Here is a 23,710-nt window from a genome sequence, read left to right as displayed (position 1 = left end):
CTAGTACTGTACAAAGAAAACTCTACTGTCAAATCTCTGTACCTGTAGAAGTTCCATCCCACTCGGCACACGCTGGTTGAATCAACGTTGTTTTCACGTCATTTCAATGAAATGACGTTGAACCAACGTGGAATAGACGTTGAATTGACGTCTGTGCCCAGTGGGATGTGCCCTTAAAATACTTTCTGAACTTCTGCACTGAATGGAGAATAAAGATCTCCTGGCTTGTTCAGAATAATGCAATGCAAATCTCCAGATAGTACTGGCAAATGAGACAGAGAAAGAGAGCAGGGGCTTTAACTAGTGCACTTCAGTGGGGGGTGGTGATTCCTAGCTATATATCTTCTCTCAGCCTTAACTCAATTACCCCAAAATATTCCCATTCCCACTAAATGGAAAAACAACCAGTTCGATATACTTTGGGGTACAAAAAAACAAATTGCTCTGCTGCCAACCTGTCTTACACCAAAACAGACCCTGCCTAATTGCCAAGTGTTCATTAGAGATGTACAGGGGAGGGGCTGGACACTGTGCACCATGCACTCACTGTCATTTGCTTCTAAAGTCATTTGGGGCTGCTGGCATGTCACAACATGCAGCTCAGCCACACACAGACAGACACACACACACACTGCATTGTAGAGTACAACACATTAAAGGGATGATGGATGGCTGGCCTCTTTGTTTTAATTGATAGGGACATACAATAAGCCTGGCTGCATGACTATCTGGCTAAACAGCAGAGCCATGAATGACGAGGGCACCCAGACAATCCACAAAGGTATCTTAAGGGCAGGGGTTCTGACGTTGGCAGCCACGTTACTCTAACACCTGACCTCATCAGTGCTCTCAATGGAGAGAGCTATGGACGAGCTCTACTCTGTTTGAAACCAAGGCTTTTACCACCTAGGTTTTTTATTTTTTTATTTCACCTTTATTTAACCAGGTAGGCTAATTGAGAACAAGTTCTCATTTACAACTGCGACCTGGGTAAGATAAAGCAAAGCAGTGTGACACAGACAACAACACAGAGTTACACATGGAGTAAACAATAAACAAGCCAATAACACAATAAACAAGTCAATGACACAGTAGAAAAAAAGAAAGTCTATATACAGTGTGTGCAAAAGGCATGAGGAGGTAAGGCAATAAATAGGCCATAATAGCGAATAATTACAATTTAGCAGATTAACACTGGAGTGATAAATGAGCAGATGATGATGTGCAAGTAGAAATACTGGTGTGCAAAAGAGCAAAAAAGTAAATAAAATAAAAACAGTATGGGGATAAGGTAGGTATATTGGGTGGGCAATTTACAGATGGACTATGTACAGCTGCAGCGATCGGTTAGCAGCTCAGGTAGCTGATGTTTAAAGTTGGTGAGGGAAATAAAAGTCTCCAACTTCAGCGATTTTTGCAATTCGTTCCAGTCACTGGCAGCAGAGAACTGGAAGGAAAGGCGACCAAATGAGGTGTTGGCTTTGGGGATGATCAGCAGATATACCTGCTGGAACGTGTGCTACGGGTGGGTGTTGTTATCGTGACCAGTGAACTGGGATAAGGCGGAGCTTTACCTAGCATAGACTTATAGATGACCTGGAGCCAGTGGGTCTAGCGACGAATATGTAGCGAGGGCCAGCCGACTAGAGCATACAGGTCGCAGTGGTGGGTGGTATAAGGTGATTTGGTAACAAAACGGATGGCACTGTGATAGACTGCATCCAGTTTGTTGAGTAGAGTAATGGAAGCTATTTTGTAGATGACATCGCCGAAGTCGAGGATCGGTAGGATAGTTAGTTTTACGAGGGTAAGTTTGGCGGCATGAGTGAAGGATGCTTTGTTGCGAAATAGAAATCCGATTCTAGATTTGATTTTGGATTGGAGATGTTTAATATGAGTCTGAAAGGAGAGTTTACAGTCTAACCAGACACCTAGGTATTTATAGTTGTCCACATACAGTGGGGCAAAAAAGTATTTAGTCAGCCACCAATTGTGCAAGTTCTCCCACTTAAAAAGATGAGAGAGGCCTGTAATTTTCATCATATGTACACTTCAACTATGACAGACAAAATGAGATTTTTTTTCTCCACAAAATCACATTGTAGGATTTTTTATGAATTTATTTGCAAATGATGGTGGAAAATAAGTATTTGGTCAATAACAAAAGTTTATCTCAATACTTTGTTATATACCCTTTGTTGGCAATGACACAGGTCAAACGTTTTCTGTAAGTCTTCACAAGGTTTTCACACACTGTTGCTGGTATTTTGGCCCATTCCTCCATGCATATCTCCTCTAGAGCAGTGATGTTTTGGGGCTGTCGCTGGGCAACACGGACTTTCAACTCCCTCCAAAGATTTTCTATGGGGTTGAGATCTGGAGACTGGCTAGGCCACTCCAGGACCTTGAAATGCTTCTTACGAAGCCACTCCTTCGTTGCCCGGGCGGTGTGTTTGGGATCATTGTCATGCTGAAAGACCCAGCCACGTTTCATCTTCAATGCCCTTGCTGATGGAAGGAGGTTTTCACTCAAAATCTCACGATACATGGCCCCATTCATTCTTTCCTTTACACGGATCAGTCGTCCTGGTCCCTTTGCAGAAAAACAGCCCCAAAGCATGATGTTTCCACCCCCATGCTTCACAGTAGGTATGGTGTTCTTTGGATGCAACTCAGCATTCTTTGTCCTCCAAACACGACGAGTTGAGTTTTTACCAAAAAGTTATATTTTGGTTTCATCTGACCATATGACATTCTCCCAATCCTCTTCTGGATCATCCAAATGCTCTCTAGCAAACTTCAGACGGGCCTCGACATGTACTGGCTTAAGCAGGGGGACACGTCTGGCACTGCAGTATTTGAGTCCCTGGCGGCGTAGTGTGTTACTGATGGTAGGCTTTGTTACTTTGGTCCCAGCTCTCTGCAGGTCATTCACTAGGTCCCCCTGTGTGCTTCTGGGATTTTTGCTCACCGTTCTTGTGATCATTTTGACCCCACGGGGTGAGATCTTGCGTGGAGCCCCAGATCGAGGGAGATTATCAGTGGTCTTGTATGTCTTCCATTTCCTAATAATTGCTCCCACAGTTGATTTCTTCAAACCAAGCTGCTTACCTATTGCAGATTCAGTCTTCCCAGCCTGGTGCAGGTCTACAATTTTGTTTCTGGTGTCCTTTGACAGCTCTTTGGTCTTGGCCATAGTGGAGTTTGGAGTGTGACTGAGGTTGTGGACAGGTGTCTTTTATACTGATAACAAGTTCAAACAGGTGCCATTAATACAGGTAACGAGTAGAGGACAGAGGAGCCTCTTAAAGAAGAAGTTACAGGTCTGTGAGAGCCAGAAATCTTGCTTGTTTGTAGGTGACCAAATACTTATTTTCCACCATAATTTGCAAATAAATTCATAAAAAAATCCTACAATGTGATTTTCTTTCTCATTTTGTCTGTCATAGTTGACGTGTACCTATGATGAAAATTACAGGCCTCTCTCATCTTTTTAAGTGGGAGAACTTGCACAATTGGTGGCTGACTAAATACTTTTTCGCCCCACTGTATTCTAGGTCGGAACCGTCCAGGGTGGTGATGCTAGCCGGGCAGGCAGGTGTGGGCAGCGAACGGTTGAAAAGCATGCATTTGGTTTTACTAGCGTTTAAGAGCAGTTGGAGGCCACGGAAGGAGAGTTGTATGGCATTGACGCTCGTTTGGAGGTTTGTTAGCACAGTGTCCAAGGAAGGGCCAGAAGTATACAGAATGGTGTCGTCTGCGTAGAGGTGGATCAGGGAATCGCCCGCAGCAAGAGCGACATCATTGATATATACAGAAAAATGAGTTTGATTGGTGACCTTCAATGTCCCTTACATTATTATGGTTAATAACAAGGGAATGTCTACAACAGAACTAATGACATATCGAACTGTTATGTGTCTGTGTTGTGGTCAAGATGAATAAGAAAAACATTACATCTAATGCACATTGCATATTCACATGTGCATCATCGTTGTCTTCTAAACAAATCGTAAATGTGGAAGGATCATTGGTGCTTTGTTTCTTTTAGATTTAAAGAAAGCTAAATTGTCCGAGACATTACAGTGGAAAAAACAAGGACCCAGTCCAGAAACACAGACATGCCCAGACAAGACATCCACTTGATCCATAGGGAGACACCTGATCGTGTCAGGAAGCTATCTGGGACACACAGGAAGCGACAGTCACAGCTGCATAGTCATCTCAGACAGATGGAGGGAGAGAAGAGTGTGGTCCAGGTGAGAGAGAGAGAGAGAGAGAGAGAGAGAGAGAGAGAGTGAGAGAGAGAGAAACAGAATAGATGCATACGTCTGTGAGTGAGACAGTCAATGTAATGCTTTGCTGTGGCATCTGGTGTTTGCCGTCCAGGCTGCTAATGATGATGAATGCCTGGCATCATGTGTCGACCACCAAATCCAAGAAAAATCAGATTGTTTCACTGATGCCACTTTCACATTGCCACTCACTTTCTGATTTTAGTTCAACATTGGGCTGGATTTCAGTATAAAAGGACAACATGAGCTACACAGTGAAATGCCCTAACTAAATGCCAGACCCTCATCCACACTGTAATGGTAGACAAGGGAGTTGGGAGTTGTGTAGATAAAGAAATGGGAGAGAGAGAGAGAGAGAACGACATGGGACACTCTTTCATCCGGTGTCTATACAAGCCATGGCCTGGAGGGCTTTTGAGGAAGCCACAGAATGCTTTCATTCAGCTTCCTACCGAGAAGCATCGATGGGTGCGTGCCGGATTACACATTTTAATGTAGAAGTCTTCTAAGGGGCCCTGCTGTGGGTATTAATATCACACAAGGCACATTCACAGACAGTCTTGAGGACCTGTCACTCTTTCTGGCAAGCCTCATTGTGCACTCAATAATACCCCATTAAACCTTTTCTTCTTTCTTATCTGTGAAAGAACAGTCCTTGGCCAAGGTACGGGTCACCAAGTGGAGGACTGATTGGCTGATTTGCATTATTTACATATTTTGTGTGTGTGCTGATTTATTGGGTGGAAAATGAATGGAAGTGCCCCTCCTCCCTCCCTCCCTCCCTCCCTCACGGCGTGCCTGCCTGCCTGGCGACCCACGTGGCTCACTCTTATCGAAGCACCTTGGGATTTCTTTCTGTGGCATATCGGATCATTCCCCCCCTCCATCCTGCACACAGCCAGTTGGGCAGAAAAGCCATCCATCTTAACGATCCCAGATGCCAATATTAATAGGAAGATGGACTCCCTGCCTCCATGCACTAAACAAACACAGATGGTAGTGCTCCAAAGCTCCTGACACCAAGTTCAAAGCACTGTGGAATTGTTTGCCATGTTGAAAATGATCCACCGCCGCCCACTAATGTTATTCTTGTTAACTCTAAGTCGGAAAAGTATTTAAGAATGTGCTTTCTCTCTTTCTGCGAAACTAAGTGCAGCTAAGTGCTGACTGAGATAAAAAAAAATCCAAATCTGGGGCTTGATGCTTTGGCTTTTATACTATTTCCACATAAGTCCGTTGACAATTCTGGCTTTTAAACTATTTCCTCATCAATGCCCCAAATGCCTCTGCATCCCTGCTAAAAGCAGCAAGCAGGAGGATGGTGATGTTGAAGACATCTGGCATGGGAGCCACTCTCACAAATTAGTCATTAGTGCATTCGTTTGAGTTTGATTTAATAACATGTTGACTAATTTAATTCAAGTCACTGGGTTTGTCTATAGGAGACAACTCCGATGAGGAGGATATTCGGCCAGCGTCTTATTTGTATCCCAATGAAATATGACAATGAGTACAGCCCATCTGTCTAGACAGAGAGAGATGGGGATAGGAGGACAGACAGGAGAGATGCCATGGCACTGATTGCAGCCTCCCCCCTTTGATATGATGGATATCTGCACACCACTTGGAATATCATTATCTATGACAATGTTATCGCCCCCCCCACACACACACACACAACCACCACAACCACAACCTGTTAGTAAGCTGTAAAACACTGTAGTCCACTGAGCCCTCTCGGCTATTATGCCTTGGAATGGAATCCTTGATCAATGTTTTTATTCTCGAAGCGTTTATTATTGGTTAGTTAATGTTGTGTGGTTTAACAGATCGCTGTTTAAAACTTGAGATGCTAATTTGACAGGATGGGAAGTCCTTTGTGCCATGCAACAACGGGTCAGAGTTGACTACGGGGCACCAATCAAGACTTGAGAATCTGCCCCTAAACACATGTTACAGTAGCAAGTCATGTAAGCACACAGGCACACGCACACACAGAAAATAAAGCACATGACCTCTCCACAGCCGGGGGGTCCTTTTAACCCTTCATGTCAGGGTGGGGCCTGGATGTTAGAATATCAGCTGTGATTAGAGGAGACTAGGGGCTGAGCTGTTCTGTTGACTGTGACAGTGCTACAGGGAGCTGCCTTGCCGAGGCATTTGTCTTCTGTTCACTATGACAGGTGAGAACATGAAGCGTTCCTTCACTCAGCAGGTCAGAGGGCATCTGTCACAGCTTTCTTCATCTTCCGATGATATAGAGAAATCGTCGTCTGAGAACGTGGACCAATACGCAGTAGAGTTGGTGCTCATCATCTTAATTTATTAAATGACGTTGAACACGAGAAAACAAGAAAACACCAAGAACGACGAATGACAGTTTTGCAGGCCATACAAAAACGCAGTGCAAAATCAATCTCCCACAAAAGACAAACACAAACACACCCTCATATATGGGACTCTCAATCAAAGGCAAATAGACAACACCTGCCTTCAATTGAGAGTCCCAACCCCAATGAACCCAAACATAGAAACAGACACACTAGACTCAACATAGAATACATGAAAATCAAACAGTGCCCAAAAACCCCGGAATACCTAAATCAACTGCCCTACAACAAACACACCACCCCTAACCACATAAAACAAATACCCTCTGCCACGTCCTGACCAAACTACAATACCAATTAACCCTTAGACTGGCCAGGACGTGACAGCATCAGACGTCTCCAGGACCAACGATGACAGAGCACCGAGCAATGTCGCTGTGCTGGGGGAAGCAACGGAGTCAACAACATCAAAGACCTTGCAGGTTAAACAGGAAGTACTGCATTTTCTATGGCGCTGTGGATTGCTCTTCAGCTACCAGCAATTTAAGAAGATATATTATTCGAAAAGCTCAAATGGCGATGCAGTTTTAAAACTATGACGTAATTTGAAATGTAGTTGCCATCACGAAAAAGTCAAAAAGTCAGTCAGGTGGTGAGATGTGGTCGACAAGTTATTCGGGGGTGCCAGATGCCATTTCTGTGGGGTTACCACTGTAGTGTTCCAGCACCGAGGCCGAGCTGGCCTTTGGCAGCGCCTGCCTACCCAGCGCCGATCAGCACGCCTCGCACACACACACACACACACACACACACACACACACACACACACACACACACACACACACACACACACACACACACACACACACACACACACACACACACACACACAGAATCTGCCTCTGTGTTGGCTAGCCCCTCTTATCAGTCCCAGTTCCCAGTTAACATGAAGACATAAAGACAAATGGGGTTGATGGTGATGAGATTAATTTACTAGCAATGCTGCCTCTTTGATGTATACTTCACAACCTGAGTGGTATGCTGCCTCAAACTGTCTGTCGATGTGGTTGAAAGGCCCCTTTTAAAATGCCCCTGGGTATGGTGTGGTTTAGTGTTGTGGTTCGTTTGGCAATCAGCCAGCTATTCAAACTCCCCCATTGTTCATGCAAAGTAAAACTCTCAGGTGAACACACCCAGCAGGGATTTGGAGGCATTTTACAACAACTGTGAAAGGAAGTGCCTCAGCTGGTTTTGACAGCCGAATAGAGCCGTGATCTAAATACCCTATAGGGATGGACACAATCATTCTGTCTAAGTGGTACTGTAGAAGAGACAAAGAGAGGTAACCTGTCCTGGCAAACATTTAAATGTTACAAACAATACTCCACACTGAAGGATGAGACTAAAAACAAACAAAAGATAACTCATGTAAAATATACTGTCAGTAAAATGTATATAGTATGTAGAAGCTGGATGTGTTGTTGTCCATTAGTTTACTCCAATTAGGGGAGGGGTGGAGGGTTAGGGGTAAATAATAAAGGAAAATATATTTGTAAACAATAGATGGGGGATTGGAAATTATGCAGACAATTACACTGATAGACTGTGGCTTCTATCTGCAATATTACAATAAAAAATAAACAATGCTACACATTCCTATAAAAAAAGGTGCTATCTAGAACCTTAAAGGATTCTTCAGCTGTCCCCATAGGAGAACCCCTTGAAGAACCCTTTTGGGTTTCAGGCAGAACCCTATTAGGTTCATTGTAGAAACCTTTTCCCAGAGGGTTCTAAATGGAACCCAAAAGAGTTCTACTTGGAACCAAAAAAGGGTTCTCGTATGGGGGACAGCCGAAGAATCCTTTTTTATAAGAGTGCATGACAAGGCTTCAAATGGAGTAGTAATGTGCAGTTTAGACAAATACAATGTTTGTAGATGCTAGAGCATGAATGGCAGTGGTTGGTCAGGGAGCCCCATCTGTTGGCTGGTATGTAAATTCACAGTGGCGGTGCCTGGGTCTGTGTGCGACCTGCTTTCCTGGTGGTGAAGGAGTGTCTCTGTCTCCTTAGTGACTGACTGAATGCATCTCCTGCTGGGCTCTGCTGCTTCACTTTGCACCTCTTACTTCTGGGACAGTGCTCAAGGATACACCCAGGGAGGAACGGGAACATTTCTAATTATTACGGCAATTATAATCATCCCTGTATTTCAGCAGAGGCTCTCTCTCTCTCTCTCTCTCTCTCTCTCTCTCTCTCTCTCTCTCTCTCTCTCTCTCTCTCTGGACTCCCTTCGTCAGACTGGTAGATAGACTGCTGCTGCACAGAACAGTAATCAACGTTTCTCTCTTCATCATCTCACTGGTGGATGAGGTAAAGCAAAAAGCCTCTTCACCTTGCCTCACTAGTGGATCTAATCAGACACAGCTAGCTAGAGTAGCTTCCTCTAGCCCAACCCCAGGGGAAAGGTAACACATTATGGGTCTCAGTAAACAACGTTATCTCTCTCCGAGGAGCTATACTCTATAGAGGACAGTCGACTGTAGTAAAGACGGTCCGTGTTCACGTGTAGGTATTCTGTGTTTGGTAGATATACTATGGATTATAATAATCTCCCCTCTCTCACGCGCACATACTGTACGTACGAACACAACAACACAACAACACACACCCTCCTACAGCAACCTACCTCCTCCCACTGGTGGATGTATCTGATGAGCCTGGACAGCCTGAGCAGTCTGAGCAGGCTGAGGATCTTGGTGAAGCGGACGATCCTCAGCGCCCGGGCCGTCTTGTAGAAGTCGGAGTCGATGCGAGTCTCCACAATGAGGAAGATGTAGTCCACAGGTATGGAGGAGATGAAGTCCACCACGAACCAGCTCCTCAGGTACTTGATCTTGATCTGTTGTGGGTCCAGGATGATCTCGGTGTTGTCCTCCTTGACGATGCCCGTGCGGAAGTTGAGCACCAGGTCCATGAGGAAGAAGGTGTCTGAGATCACGTTGAAGATGATCCAGGGGGGCGTGTGCTCGTCTTTGAAGAAGGTGATGCCCACCGGGATGACGATCAGGTTCCCCACCATCAGCAGCAGCATGGTCAGGTCCCAGTAGAACCTAGAACAGGAGGAACCACAGAGAGCTTAGAGCCTGGGAGAGAACATGAGGAACCACAGATGGCTTAGAGCCTGGGAGAGAACAGGAGGAACCACAGATGGCTTAGAACCTGGGAGAGAACAGGAGGAACCACAGATGGCTTAGAACCTGGGAGAGAACAGGAGGAACCACAGATGGCTTAGAACCTGGGAGAGAACAGGAGGAACCACATAGGGATGTTGATCGGGTTCCCCACTATCAGTAGCAGTATAGTCAACTCCAGCAGCACCTGGGAGAGACAGGAATTGGGTAGAGAGGAGTTAGGAGAAAAGAAGATCAACAGCTACCTCTCCCTGAGAAGTACCACTACCACTGATCACATTAAAACTGTAAGCTACAGCAGCTATCTAGGATGAGCGGTTCCTTTTAAACTATCACATAGACTAGTACTGTACTGAACTGCTTCATACCGCCACTGACATTCAACATTTTCAATAACGAAAGTGGTTTAGGATTGTGTACACTATGGCCATGTGTCTCGACCCACCACTAAATCCTGTCTTCGAAGGCCTTTAAAAATAAATGTTATATGGAATTAAACTAACACTTAAATCCCCGATACGGCCAGTTTGAACCTGTGTGATTCATGGCTGTCACAATGTGTTCACATGTTATCCGACTGTGGCTCTCGTGAAGGAGTAATGGCCCACACATAACCTATTTGTCTCCTGCTTGTGGTTGCTGGGCACACATTTAAAAAGGTCAACGAGGGTTAAATGTTGATTACAAAGTGTGGCGTGACCTTGTCCATCTTCCCAGTCGCACAGTTTGGTTATAAATTACACTCTCCGCCCGCTTTGTAATTGAATCCAGATTGGTTGTGTTGTATAAAGGATGATATACAGTATCCTTGGTGCTCTATAGATGGTACCGAGGGAGAGGGTCCCACATTGTGAACTGGTTCTTAGGGCAGGATGATTTAACCACTCAAGTTTAACTGGCCCCATAAAAATCCATCTCAGAGCAAAACCAATTTAAAGCAGAGACCCAGAAGAAATGAAAAATATACTATTCACAATGTTGATGGTTGCTTTGCTGCGATGCCTCTCAGTGGAGATGAACATTCCAATTGCCTCTGAGATCACTGTGCTGCCTGTCTGTGGACACGTTACAATACATTGAAATAAACATTCATTACAGAGATATTACACACACAGCTGTCTAAGACAGCTGAGCCATGGATTATGGTTTACAAAAATACACACACACACACCTGCGTGTGCACACATGCACACACACTCACTCACACACACATGCACACACACACACTGACACACACTAAACCCCCTCTCGCTTACGCACAGACACACGAAACAGTGGCAGTAATAGGAATTCTTCAAAGTAAAAAGGTTACCACGGATTCAGCTTCTTGTCAAGCAGAGTTATATTTAGAAAGATGTTTCCGCCACTGTTTGCTCATGTTAAGATTTAAAGCCCAAGAGGACAAGACACAACTTCAAAGGAAATAACATGTACACGGGTAATGACATTTATTCTTCGAATTCTTCCCATTCCCTCATATTCCCCATGTCAGGAAGAAGCATGTGAGTTGACATCATGAAGACAAAACAGCTTGCTAACGGGCTGGAGGTGAACCAACGGCCCTTAATGTCGCTGCAATCACTATGTGCTAATATATCCACTTAGTTCGCGCCAACACCTGCTCATTGTCCTCGCCACTTTCCTGCCAGTTTCATGGTGACCTCAGAGGACTTCTGTTAGTTTAAACTGGGTCGTGAAGAAACAAACACAGACATCAGGAAGTAGAAAAAGCCCAGCTGGCAGACTGTCTTGTCTGTTTGGACAGAGAGAGAGAGAGAGAGAGAGAGAGAGGAGGCTGAGAAGAGACAGGGGGAGGCTGTGGAGAGGCAAGGGAGGAGGGCTCCTCCACATGCTTACTGGGCCTCAGAGAGAAGGATGGAGGGGTATGTAAGCTGCTGTCAGGATTCCCTGAGAGGGCCTGGGGCCAAGAGAGGAGACACACACCTGTGTGAACTCTACCTGTTCCCTTGGATGAAGTAATGGGGTATTTGTGGTCAACAGCCTTCCCAAGCCTCTGGTCATGTATTGTACATACTATAGCCTACTACAGACATCAACCATGTGACTGTCCCCCGATACGTCATGTCTCTAGGTCTCCTCAATGTCAGAGATTCACAACCGTGGTGATGAAGGTTGTGACCAACAATGAAAATATTGTGGAACAAACAACCGGGTTTCCATCCAACCTTTTTATGCGAGGGTCGGATAAAACATTTCATGACAGGATTGATGGAAACAGTAAACGTTCCAAATGTCGACAAATCAAAACACGTTAGACAAGATGGGATCTTTTTGTGTCTGTAAAATTAATTATGCAAGAATTGCGGTGGAAACGCCTTTATGAGCAAATATTGATATAATTAATCAACTAGTGAGGATGATATGTTGTGTGGTCCTCCCACTATGACTCTGGGAAGCATGCTGTTAATTAAGCTACAGATGAAATAAATGCTGATAAACATCACAGGGTGGTGAAAGTGCACGGTGATGAGCTTGATGCTCCTTTCCAATAAATATTGAGGGTCTTATTTATGTGACATGATGATCGATGCTCGGCTGCCATTTTGGCAAATACAAATAATCTGTCTCTTTGTCCAAAACAATCTCATCATGAAGTAGGCTATACCCGCACTGTATGGGTGACCTGTTGCTAAAGGGCCCGTGCCAAGACCAGAGTGGGCACATTCTCTATATAACGCAATAGTTTTTTGTGGCAACACCATCAGAAGAGTTGAAAATGCAATGAAAACACATTTCAATTGTGTTTTTGAAGCTGTACATGGGAATTTCACCGCAAAAGTTATTTTTATGTGCACTACGTCATCACGCAAAGCGTTTTATCCGCAACAATTCAATTTGATGGAAACATCTCTGGTGGAAAAATGTGCATATTGTTTTATACAGACTTTAGAGTATTCGCACTACCATCTGTCGCCAATTGGATGGAAATCTAGCAACTAACCAGTTTTCCATCCAACCTTTTTATGCGAGTAAAGTACATGTCGGAAGAAAACCGAAAGACGGTGTCACCATCGTCGTAGGAACTGGACCAAGGCGCAGCGTGATTAAATTCCACATATTTATTTAAGCGAAACTTCCAAACAAAAAGAAACAAACAATCAACGAACCGTGACATCAGAGGTGCCCCATGCACTAACTCAAAACAACACCAAGGGCTCTCTATGGTCAGGGCGTGACAGTACCCCCCCCCCAAAGGTACGGACTCCGGCCGAAAAACCTGAAACCAACTGGGGAGGATGGAGGGGTGATTAGTGTCGATGGCGGCTCCGGTGCAGGTTGTAGCCCCCGCCCAGACCCCGGATCCGGCCATGGCGCCGTGCTGAACGCCGTGCCTGGACTGGGCATCGGCGCAAAGGAGGGCTCCGGCCATGGAGCTGGGTTGGACACCGTGCCTGTGGACCGTCGCAGGAGGCTCCGGGCTGTGGACCGTCGCAGGAGGCTCCGGGCTGTGGACCGTCGCAGGAGGCTCCGGGCTGTGGACCGTCGCAGGAGGTTCCGGACTGTGGACCGTCGCAGGAGGTTCCGGACTGTGAATCGTCGCAGGAGGTTCCGGACTGTGAACCGTCGCCGGAGGCTCTGGACTGGGAACCATCGCCGGAAGCTCTGGACTGGGAACCGTTGCCGGAAACTCCGGACTGTGAATGCGCACTGGAGGCTTAGTGAGTGTAGCCGGTACAGGTGGCACCGGACTGGTGACATGCACTTCAGGGCGAGTGCGAGGAGCTGGCATAGGACATACTGGGCTGTGAAGGCGTACTGGAGACTTGGTGCGTAGAGCCGGCACAAATTGTACCGGAACGATGACACACTTCGCACGGCGAGTGCGGGGAGCTGGCACAGGACGCACCAGACTGGGGAGGTGCACTGGAGGCCTGATGCGTGGGACCGGCACAAGTTGCACCGGACTGGTGACACGCTCCTCCAAATGCCTGCGTTACTGCATACTCCTAGCCAACCCCATTCTCCGGTATCCCTCCTTGAACTGTTCCATTGACTCCCAGGCGGGCTCTGGTACTCTCCTTGGGTCAACCGACCGCCTCTCTATCTCCTCCCAGGCTGTCACTGGCTCACTCCCTGGCTCCGCCGACCACCCCGTGTGCCCCCCCCCCCCCCAAAAAAAATTGGGGCTGTCCTTTGAGCTTTCCTTGTTGCTGCGAACCCCGGCGTCGTCGCTGTCCTCCCTTCTCTCCTTGTGTCTGCTTCCACGGCAGGCTTTCGTGTCCTGCCAAGGTTTCCTCCCAAGTCCAAGATGTATTCTCCTCCTTGGTCTCCTCCCAAGCCCAGGATACCTTCTCCTCCTGGGCACGCTGCTTGGTCCTGTTGTGGTGGGATCTTCTGTCACGATCGTCGTAGGAACTGGACCAAGGCGCAGCGTGATTAAAGTTCCACATATTTATTTAAGCGATACTTCCAAACAAAAAGAAACAAACAATCAACGAACCGTGACATCAGAGGTGCTACATGCACTAACTCAAAACAAAACAAGATCCCACAAAACACAGTGGGGAAATGGCTGCCTAAATATGATCCCCAATCAGAGACAACGCTAAACAGCTGCCTCTGATTGGGAACCATACCAAACACACCAACATAGAAATAATAAACCTAGAACACCCCCTACTCACGCCCTGACAGACAGGCCTGATGGAAACAGCTAATTTGTCAGTAAACTTTCGAATGATGAAAAAACTAAAGACAAGGTGAGATATTTTTGTGTCCGTAAAATGTATTATGTGAGAAATGCCTGTAGAAATGCCTTTATGCGCAAATATTGATATAATAACCATCATATCGAAGTAGACTTGGAGGCACGCGATGATATGGTGTGTGGTCCTCCCACTACGACTCGGGATGCAGTTTATTAGGCTACAGATGAAATAAGTTATGATGGACTTCACAGGGTGGTGAAAGTCCGCAATGATCTTGATGCTCCTTTCCAATAAATATTGAGGGTCTGATTCTGGTGACATGATGATTGATGCTTGGTTGCCGTTTTGACAAATAAAAATGATCTGGCTCTTGTCCATAATAATCTCATCATGTAGGCTAGGAACTGTTGACTAGAATACATGTGGCAAGACCAGAGCGGGCACATTTGCTTTATAACAGACATTGTTTTCGTGACAAAACCATCGGTAGAGTTGAAAATGCGACGTGAATATAACTGCTAAAGTAATTTTTATGTGCACTACATCATTATGCACAACATTTTATCCGCAAGTCCATTTTGACGGAAATACATCTCTGATGGGAAAATGCGCATATTGTTTTTATGCAGATTTTAGAATATTCGCATGAAAATCTGTCGTCAATTGGATGGAAACCTACGCTATATATACAAAAATAAGTGAACACCCCTTGAAATTATTTCAGCCACACTCGTTGCTGACAGGTGTATAAAATCGAGCACTATAGACAAACATTGGCAGTAGAATGGCCTTACTGAAGAGCTCAGTGACTTTCAACGTGGCACCGTCATAGGATGCCACCTTTCTAACAAGTCAGTTTGTGAAATGTCTGCTCTGATAGAGCTGGACTCTGGAGTAGCGGAAACATGTCCTCTGGAGTGATGAATCACGCTTCACCATCTGGCATTCAAATGGACAAATCTGGGTTTGGCGGATGCCAGGAGAACTCTACTTGCCCAAATGCATAGTGCCAACTGTAAAGTTTGGTGGAGGAATAATGGTCTGGGACTGTTTTTCATGGTTCGGCTAGGTCCCTTAGTTCCAGTGAAGGGAAATCTTAACACTACAGCATACAATGGCATTCTAGATGATTCTGTGCTTCCAATTTTGTGGCAACAGTTTGGGGAAGGCCCTTTCCTGTTTCAGCATGACAACGCCCCCGTGCACAAAGCGAGGTCCATACAGATTTTTTTTTTAGATCAGTGTGGAAGAACTTTACTGGCCTGCACAGGGCCCTGACCTCAACCCCATTGAACACCTTTGGGATGAATTGGAACACCGACTGCGAGCCAGGCCTAATCGCCCAACATCAGTGCCCGACCTCAATAATGCTCTTGTGGCTGAATGGAAGCAAGTCCCCACAGTAATGTTCGAACATCTAGTGGAAATCCTTCCCAGAAGAGTGGAGGCTGTTATAGCAGCAAAAGGGGGGGGCAACTCCATATTAATGCTCATGATTTTGGAATGAGATATTTGACGAGCAAGTGTCCATATACTTTTGGTCATGTAGTGTATGTATTGGTATTTCTATTCAAGAATCAAGGACACACATCTGGTTCTGTGTAAATGTGCATGAGTTGTGTCTCTGTGTGTGTGTGTGTGTGTGTGTGTGTGTGTGTGTGTGTGTGTGTGTGTGTGTGTGTGTGTGCGCTCTTTTTCCTTTTCACTCTCGCTATTGCCTTATGATGGGGGTCAGCCCACCTAAACATAGCAGAGATCCATTTACTGTGTTTTCTATCCTGACATAAAGGAACATTGTTCTAGAAATATAGACAGACTGAGCAGTGAGCACAGGGCAGGGTGGTGGACGAACATCGCAAAGGCACAGAAGCCCCATCTCTATGTCGGTCTGAAAGCACTGACTTGTGGATTGATAGCTTTTCCCTTTATAAAACAAAAGGCAGCGTCCTTCATGGTGATATCAGTGCAGGCAGGGGTACGCTGCTGCGGTGTAGGGAGAGAGAGGAGGAGGAGAAGGATGATAGGGAGAGCGCCATACAGAGAGGGAGGGAGCGATAGAGAGAGGGAGAGTTTGAGGGAGGAGAGAGAGATCCTGAGAGGGAGGGAGCGATAGAGAGGGAGCGAGAGGGGAAATGACCCCGGTTGCATAGCTTACACCTGAGTTGTTATAGTGCTGGGGAGGGACTGCTCACTGTCATGACGACAGACCGTGACATTTCCATGCCTGCTCGTCTACAGAGACAGAGGTACGGTACACACCACACCGTCTGCTCTCCTGGGAAGAGACCAAGGACTGCAGACCCATGTTTTTACCCTCAGAGTGCCTCCTGCTACAAGATAAACCTCTCTCCCACTCGCCACCCTGTCCTGGAGATAGCTACCTGGGGCCACACTGGCCCATCCTGGTGTCACCATCACACTGGGGCTCTGACATCACCCACAGCGAGCTACTCACACACACTCCTCTCACCCAACATGAACATGTTGAAAAGGCATAAAGAATCTACAGCCGGTTTGTGTGTGTGTGTGTGTGTGTGTGTGTGTGTGTGTGTGTGTGTGTGTGTGTGTGTGTGTGTGTGTGTGTGTGTGTGTGTTGCGTTGCCTGCGGGGTGCTGTCTCTACCTGTTGGCAGACACGCTGGGAGAGCGATGGCATGGCATCCAGGTAGGTTGTCTGTCATGTCGGGTACACTAGTCTTGCAGACAGACAGCCATGAGGAGCAGTGTGTGTGTGTGTGTGTGTGTGTGTGTGTGTGTGTGTGTGCTCCTCTTCATTCGGCATGGCGTCAGACTGAATGAGGACAGTAGAACAACAATGAGTGGTGTTCCTGTTCCTCCCCGCTCTTCCTTCCCAGAAAGCAGCAGCACAGTCATTCCCACTGTAAATGTGACTCTGGCTGATTGAATGATTGATGTTGATCTATTTATGAATATGAAAAGCAGTTCCCCTCTTGAATAATTCATGTCCTTGTTTTGTGTGTTGTTTCTCTCCCTTACCTAGTTCTTGTGAGAGGCTGTTTTGTGTGAGGATGAGGAATCCTCGTCAGAAGTGCTGATTCGCCATTTGCCTGAGGATGCTGCCCCATGTCACATTAGACACAAGCAGCACACACTGCCTGCTTCAATTTGACCACCGGCCACTGGCTACTCTAACCCGACTTAGAGGTGTCACTACTGTACTACGGGTACAGTGAACAGTTGGCTTGACTGTGTGTGTGTGTGTGTGTGTGTGTGTGTGTGTGTGTGTGTGTGTGTGTGTGTGTGTGTGTGTGTGTGTGTGTGTGTGTATTTATATGTTTGTGTCTGTTGGTATGTGCAGTGGCGGGAATCCATTAACCCTTAGGCCTGTTCTGACAGGCGAGTGATGAGTGAAAATGAAGCATGTTAGTCTATTACAAGGACAACACAGCCATACATTTTCCAGACACCAAATTTTGCCAAAAGGACAAGACAACACACACACACACACATACACATACACACAGAAGGCTACAAAACACATTGCATAGCAATTCTGCAAGACATTTCTCCATTGGGCCAGATGGCACATTATGAGACAATAACAGGGGGAAATTGAAGTGTCCAGGAGAGAATCGGGTTAAAAGGGTTAATCCTATTTTTGTTGACACCCCGCTCAGATGAACTGCAATGACGGCACTGACTTTGCTAAGCACAGCCGGCGGGCTCGCTGTGAGCAGGGAGCACATCACTGACACTGGGACTACACAGTCGAAAGTGACTATTTTTAGGTGAGACTGACCGTTTTATCAGTCCAGAGCACTGCCGCTGTCGTAAGAAGAATTCACCGGAGAGAAAGCATCAAATCGATTTACTAAACACCAACATGAGAAAGGGGGAATCTAATGTAAGGAACAGCCCTTTCCTAATAGTGCAAACCATATGAATAATACCATTAATAAGACTACAATAGCCAGGTGATGATGGACCACTGCAGGAATTTCATCCAGCTGAAGAAAACCTGTTCTGTAAGTCTCCCAACTGCACCTAAACTCCAGAGCAGAGACAGGTTTGACCTCTGATGCTGAAGCTGGTAGAGATCTATACTGTCTAAGGCCTTGTCTGTATTCAAGTCAGAGTTAATAGATCGTATATTCTGGGATTCGACAGCTAAGAAGAGTCCAATCCTTTTGCATATAGACTGAGAACGCATACGGGTAACTGTCAAGCGCATAATGACCTCCACTGTGACCAGTGACTGGAAAACACATGCAATTTACCGATTATTCATGAGAAACGAACCACTTCCAAAGACAAATACTAAGACCCCATAATAAAACAAAGCCACGCAGCAAAGCTAGAGATCAGGCAATAAGCCCATCAAAAATATGTATCAGTTTTGGATACTCAATTGTTCTCTTATGAATATCAACAATCTAATCAACGTAGCCACTGCAGCCACCAGTAGAGAGAGCCACAGTGTCCCTGTCCCTGTCCTTGTCCCTGGTCGCAGCGCACAGAGTTCTTCACACACAGCAGAGTCCCTCCCCAGAGCAGAGTAGAGGCAGAACAGAGCACGGCCCGTTAGTTACCTGCTCGGGGGAATAAAAGACTACTCCGCAAGCAGCGCAGTCAGCAACTCACTGTGCCCTCCACAAAAACAAAAGGACCACTGTGCACAGTCCATAGGCCTATCAGAGGAAAACACAGGGCATAGACACGGGCTGTGTCTGAAATGGCATCCGATTCTATATAAATAGTGCACTACTTTTGACCAGGGCCCATAGAATAGTGTGCCATTTGAGATGCACCCACAGACTGCTCTCCAACCTGCTCTCATCCCCCAGACTACATGCAGCTGGATCACCATTCTCTACTTCCTGCCTGCATGCCATTTCGCCCCCTAATTGCAGCCATCTTTATTATCATGATTCATTGTTATCTATCTACTGTATCTCCCATGTCATGTCTAGGGTTCTTCTATCAGTCAACCACTGAGTGTTGATGTGGGAGAGTGAACAGCACACAGTGCTGGGTGCCTCCTATACACACATCACCCCGTTTCCCAGGAGAGAGAGTGAACAGCTGGGTCTCCTAAACCAGATGAAGGGCTAACCTAATGCACTACCGTAGCTGCCATGATATTAGCAGTCAGTCACCTTGCCGCTCACTTCCCCAGCCCCCCATCTCCCCCAGCCCCATGTAGCCCCAGCCCCACACCCCAGCCTCGGCCCCAGAGCCCCACTCAACACTCTGCCCTAGCCTAGCTCGAGCCCCAGTCCTCCGTCATACCCCGAGCCCCATCACTCCCTTAGCCCCGACCTGTCAATTATCTTCCCCAACCAGGTGATGTAATCAGCAAATGGAGCCGCAGGAATGAAAGCCTTTCTATCCATCTCAGAGATGTTGATCCAGGGTCAGAGTGAGAGGGAGAGAGAAAGGGCGAGATAAAAATGTGGAACACGGAGAGAGAGAGAGGGAACCGAGAGTGAAAACAAGATGGTGCGAAACTAATGAGTGGGAGAGAAAGGTTGAGGAGAAAATGAGGGAGGAAGAATTCATCTCCTTATATTCTGCTCAGTGGATAAAGGAGCACATAATCTCTCCTCTTTTCATAGACTGAGCCCTGTTGCTCGAAACTCCACAGAAATTGTAAGCACATTTTAGCACATTTTATCCCACCCTCCCCCCAAAAAAGATATGGGTAAGGGAAAAATATAGCCAAAATTAATGCAGCTTAAAACCCAGCAGTTTATGGAAAACCCTTACTAAGAAGTAGTTTTAAGCATAAAATGAAATAAAAATGTGGGACGCGATGCAGAGTTGATCTGGTCTGCGTGAGAAGGCAAAAGCAGAGGCTTATCTGACTGTTAAACCAAATAGGAGCGGATTTATCTTGTTTATTTGTTATTTCTGTCATTTCTTGAGTGTATGTGCTAAATAGTGCAAATGCATTTAATTTAAACATATTTCCCTGCCACCATCTTCCCTATTCAGCCTTCCCAATTCAGGTGCTAACAACAGCCCGGGAAAATAACCTGCTTTACAAATAACAGTGGAAGAAGATGTCTTTGGAGACGGGAAAGAGAAATGGGTGAGTCACACCAACACTGCATGTCTCTTAATCCAGCCATTTTTCCGAGTCTTCTAGTCAGACGGCCAGTGTAGCGTGAGGGTGGGAGGAGGCTAAACACATTGCGGCTGGGGAATGGGGAAGTACTTCCTGTGAATCATGGCAACCACACAGACAGGGCTCTTTATTCTGCTGGACTCCACTCAGTCCCTCCATAAGTGGAGAGGTTGTTGCACTGAGTAGGAGCCCTACTGGTTCCCTATGGTTTAGTAGTACTCTAGCAGGCAGCACTGATACTGCTGCCAACGGCCTGGTGAATAGAGGCCACGTCTGTTTCTCAGACATGACTGGTCTGAGAAAAGGCAAGATAACAAACATTTTGCAAGAGGGTTCTTCTAATAGTCAACAACTGATAGCGGACACTATCTACAGACACTCACTATCTATAGACACACACTATCTATAGACACACACTATCTACAGACACACACTATCTATAGACACTCACTATCTATAGACACACACTATCTACAGACACTCACTATCTATAGACACACACTATCTATAGACACACACTATCTATAGACACACACTATCTACAGACACACACTATCTATAGACACACACTATCTACAGACACTCACTATCTATAGACACACACTATCTATAGACACACACTATCTACAGACACACACTATCTATAGACACACACTATCTATAGACACACACTATCTATAGACACACACTATCTACAGACACACACTATCTACAGACACACACTATCTATAGACACACACTATCTATAGACACTCACTATCTATAGACACTCACTATCTATAGACACACACTATCTATAGACACACACTATCTACAGACACTATCTACAGACACAAACTATCTATAGACACTCACTCTGTATAGACACTCACTATCTATAGACACACACTATCTATAGACACACACTATCTATAGACACACACTATCTATAGACACACACTATCTACAGACACTATCTACAGACACAAACTATCTATAGACACTCACTCTGTATAGACACTCACTATCTATAGACACTCACTATCTACAGACACTCACTATCTATAGACACACACTATCTATAGACACACACTATCTATAGACACACACTATCTATAGACACACACTATCTACAGACACTCACTATCTACAGACACTCACTATCTACAGACACACACTATCTACAGACACTCACTATCTATAGACATTCACAATCTACAGACACTATCTATAGACAAACACTATCTATAGACGCTCACTATCTACAGACACACACTATCTACAGACACTATCTACAGACACACACTATCTATAGACACTATCTATCTACAGACACTCACTATCTATAGACACCCACTATCTATAGACACTCACTATCTACAGACACTCACTATCTATAGACACCCACTATCTATAGACACACACTATCTACAGACACTCACTATCTATAGACACACACTATCTACAGACACTCCCTATCTATAGACACACACTATCTATAGACACTCACTATCTATAGACACTCACTATCTATAGACACCCACTATCTATAGACACCCACTATCTATAGACACTCACTATCTACAGACACTCACTATCTATAGACACTCACTATCTATAGACACACACTATCTATAGACACACACTATCTATAGACACACACACTATCTATAGACACTATCTACAGACACTCACTATCTATAGACACTCACTATCTACAGACACTCACTATAGACACTCACTATCTATAGACACTCACTATCTATAGACACTCATTATCTATAGACACTCACTATCTACAGACACTCACTATCTACAGACACACACTATCTATAGACACACACTATCTATAGACACACACTATCTATAGACACCCACTATCTATAGACACTCACTATCTATAGACACTCACTATCTACAGACACACACTATCTACAGACACACACTATCTATAGACACCCACTATCTATAGACACCCACTATCTATAGACACACACTATCTATAGACACCCACTATCTATAGACACTCACTATCTATAGACACACACTATCTATAGACACCCACTATCTACAGACACTATCTACAGACACTCACTATCTATAGACACTCACTCTGTATAGACACTCACTATCTACAGACACTCACTATCTATAGACACTCACTATCTATAGACACTCACTATCTATAGACACCCACTATCTATCTATAGACACACACTATCTATAGACACTATCTATCTACAGACACTCACTATCTACAGACACTATCTATAGACACACACTATCTATAGACACCCACTATCTACAGACACTCACTATAGACACACACTATCTATAGACACCCACTATCTACAGACACTCACTATCTATAGACACTCACTATCTATAGACACACACACTATCTATAGACACACACACTATCTATAGACACACACACTATCTATAGACACACACTATCTATAGACACTCACTATCTATAGACACTCACTATCTATAGACACACACTATCTATAGACACACACACTATCTATAGACACACACTATCTATAGACACACACTATCTATAGACACACACTATCTATAGACACTATCTACAGACACTCACTATCTATAGACACTCACTATCTATAGACACACACTATCTACAGACACACACTATCTACAGACACACACTACCTACAGACACACACTATCTATAGACACTCACTATCTATAGACACTCACTATCTATAGACACTATCTATAGACACACACTATCTATAGACACTCACTATCTATACACACCTACTATCTATAGACACTCACTATCTATAGACACTCACAATCTACAGACACTCACTATCTACAGACACTCACTATCTATAGACACTCACTATCTATAGACACTCACTATCTATAGACACTCACTATCTATAGACACCCACTATCTATAGACACACACTATCTATAGACACACACTATCTATAGACACACACTATCTATAGACACTCACTATCTATAGACACCCACTATCTACAGACACTATCTACAGACACTCACTATCTATAGACACACACTATCTATAGACACTCACTATCTATAGACACTCACTATCTATAGACACTCACAATCTATAGACACTATCTATAGACACACACTATCTATAGACACTCACTATC

At 45.1% G+C, this 23,710-nt stretch overlaps 1 protein-coding gene across 1 annotated transcript in view; it reads right to left on the bottom strand.

Annotated features, from left to right (window-relative positions):
* Positions 1-23,710, bottom strand: part of LOC106562126 (potassium/sodium hyperpolarization-activated cyclic nucleotide-gated channel 4) — an 84,841-nt gene that overhangs the window by 40,944 nt on the left and 20,187 nt on the right. Inside the window, exon 2 of the mRNA XM_014126754.2 lies at positions 9,312-9,735. Coding sequence (XP_013982229.2) covers positions 9,312-9,735 — 424 coding nt within the window. The remainder of the gene's footprint in view (positions 1-9,311; positions 9,736-23,710) is intronic.

The sequence above is a fragment of the Salmo salar genome, chromosome ssa11 (genome assembly GCF_905237065.1).
Source record: "Salmo salar chromosome ssa11, Ssal_v3.1, whole genome shotgun sequence".
Taxonomy (NCBI): Eukaryota; Metazoa; Chordata; class Actinopteri; order Salmoniformes; family Salmonidae; genus Salmo; species Salmo salar.
Note: the sequence above shows the minus strand (reverse complement) of the source record. Positions and strands in the feature narration are given on the sequence as shown.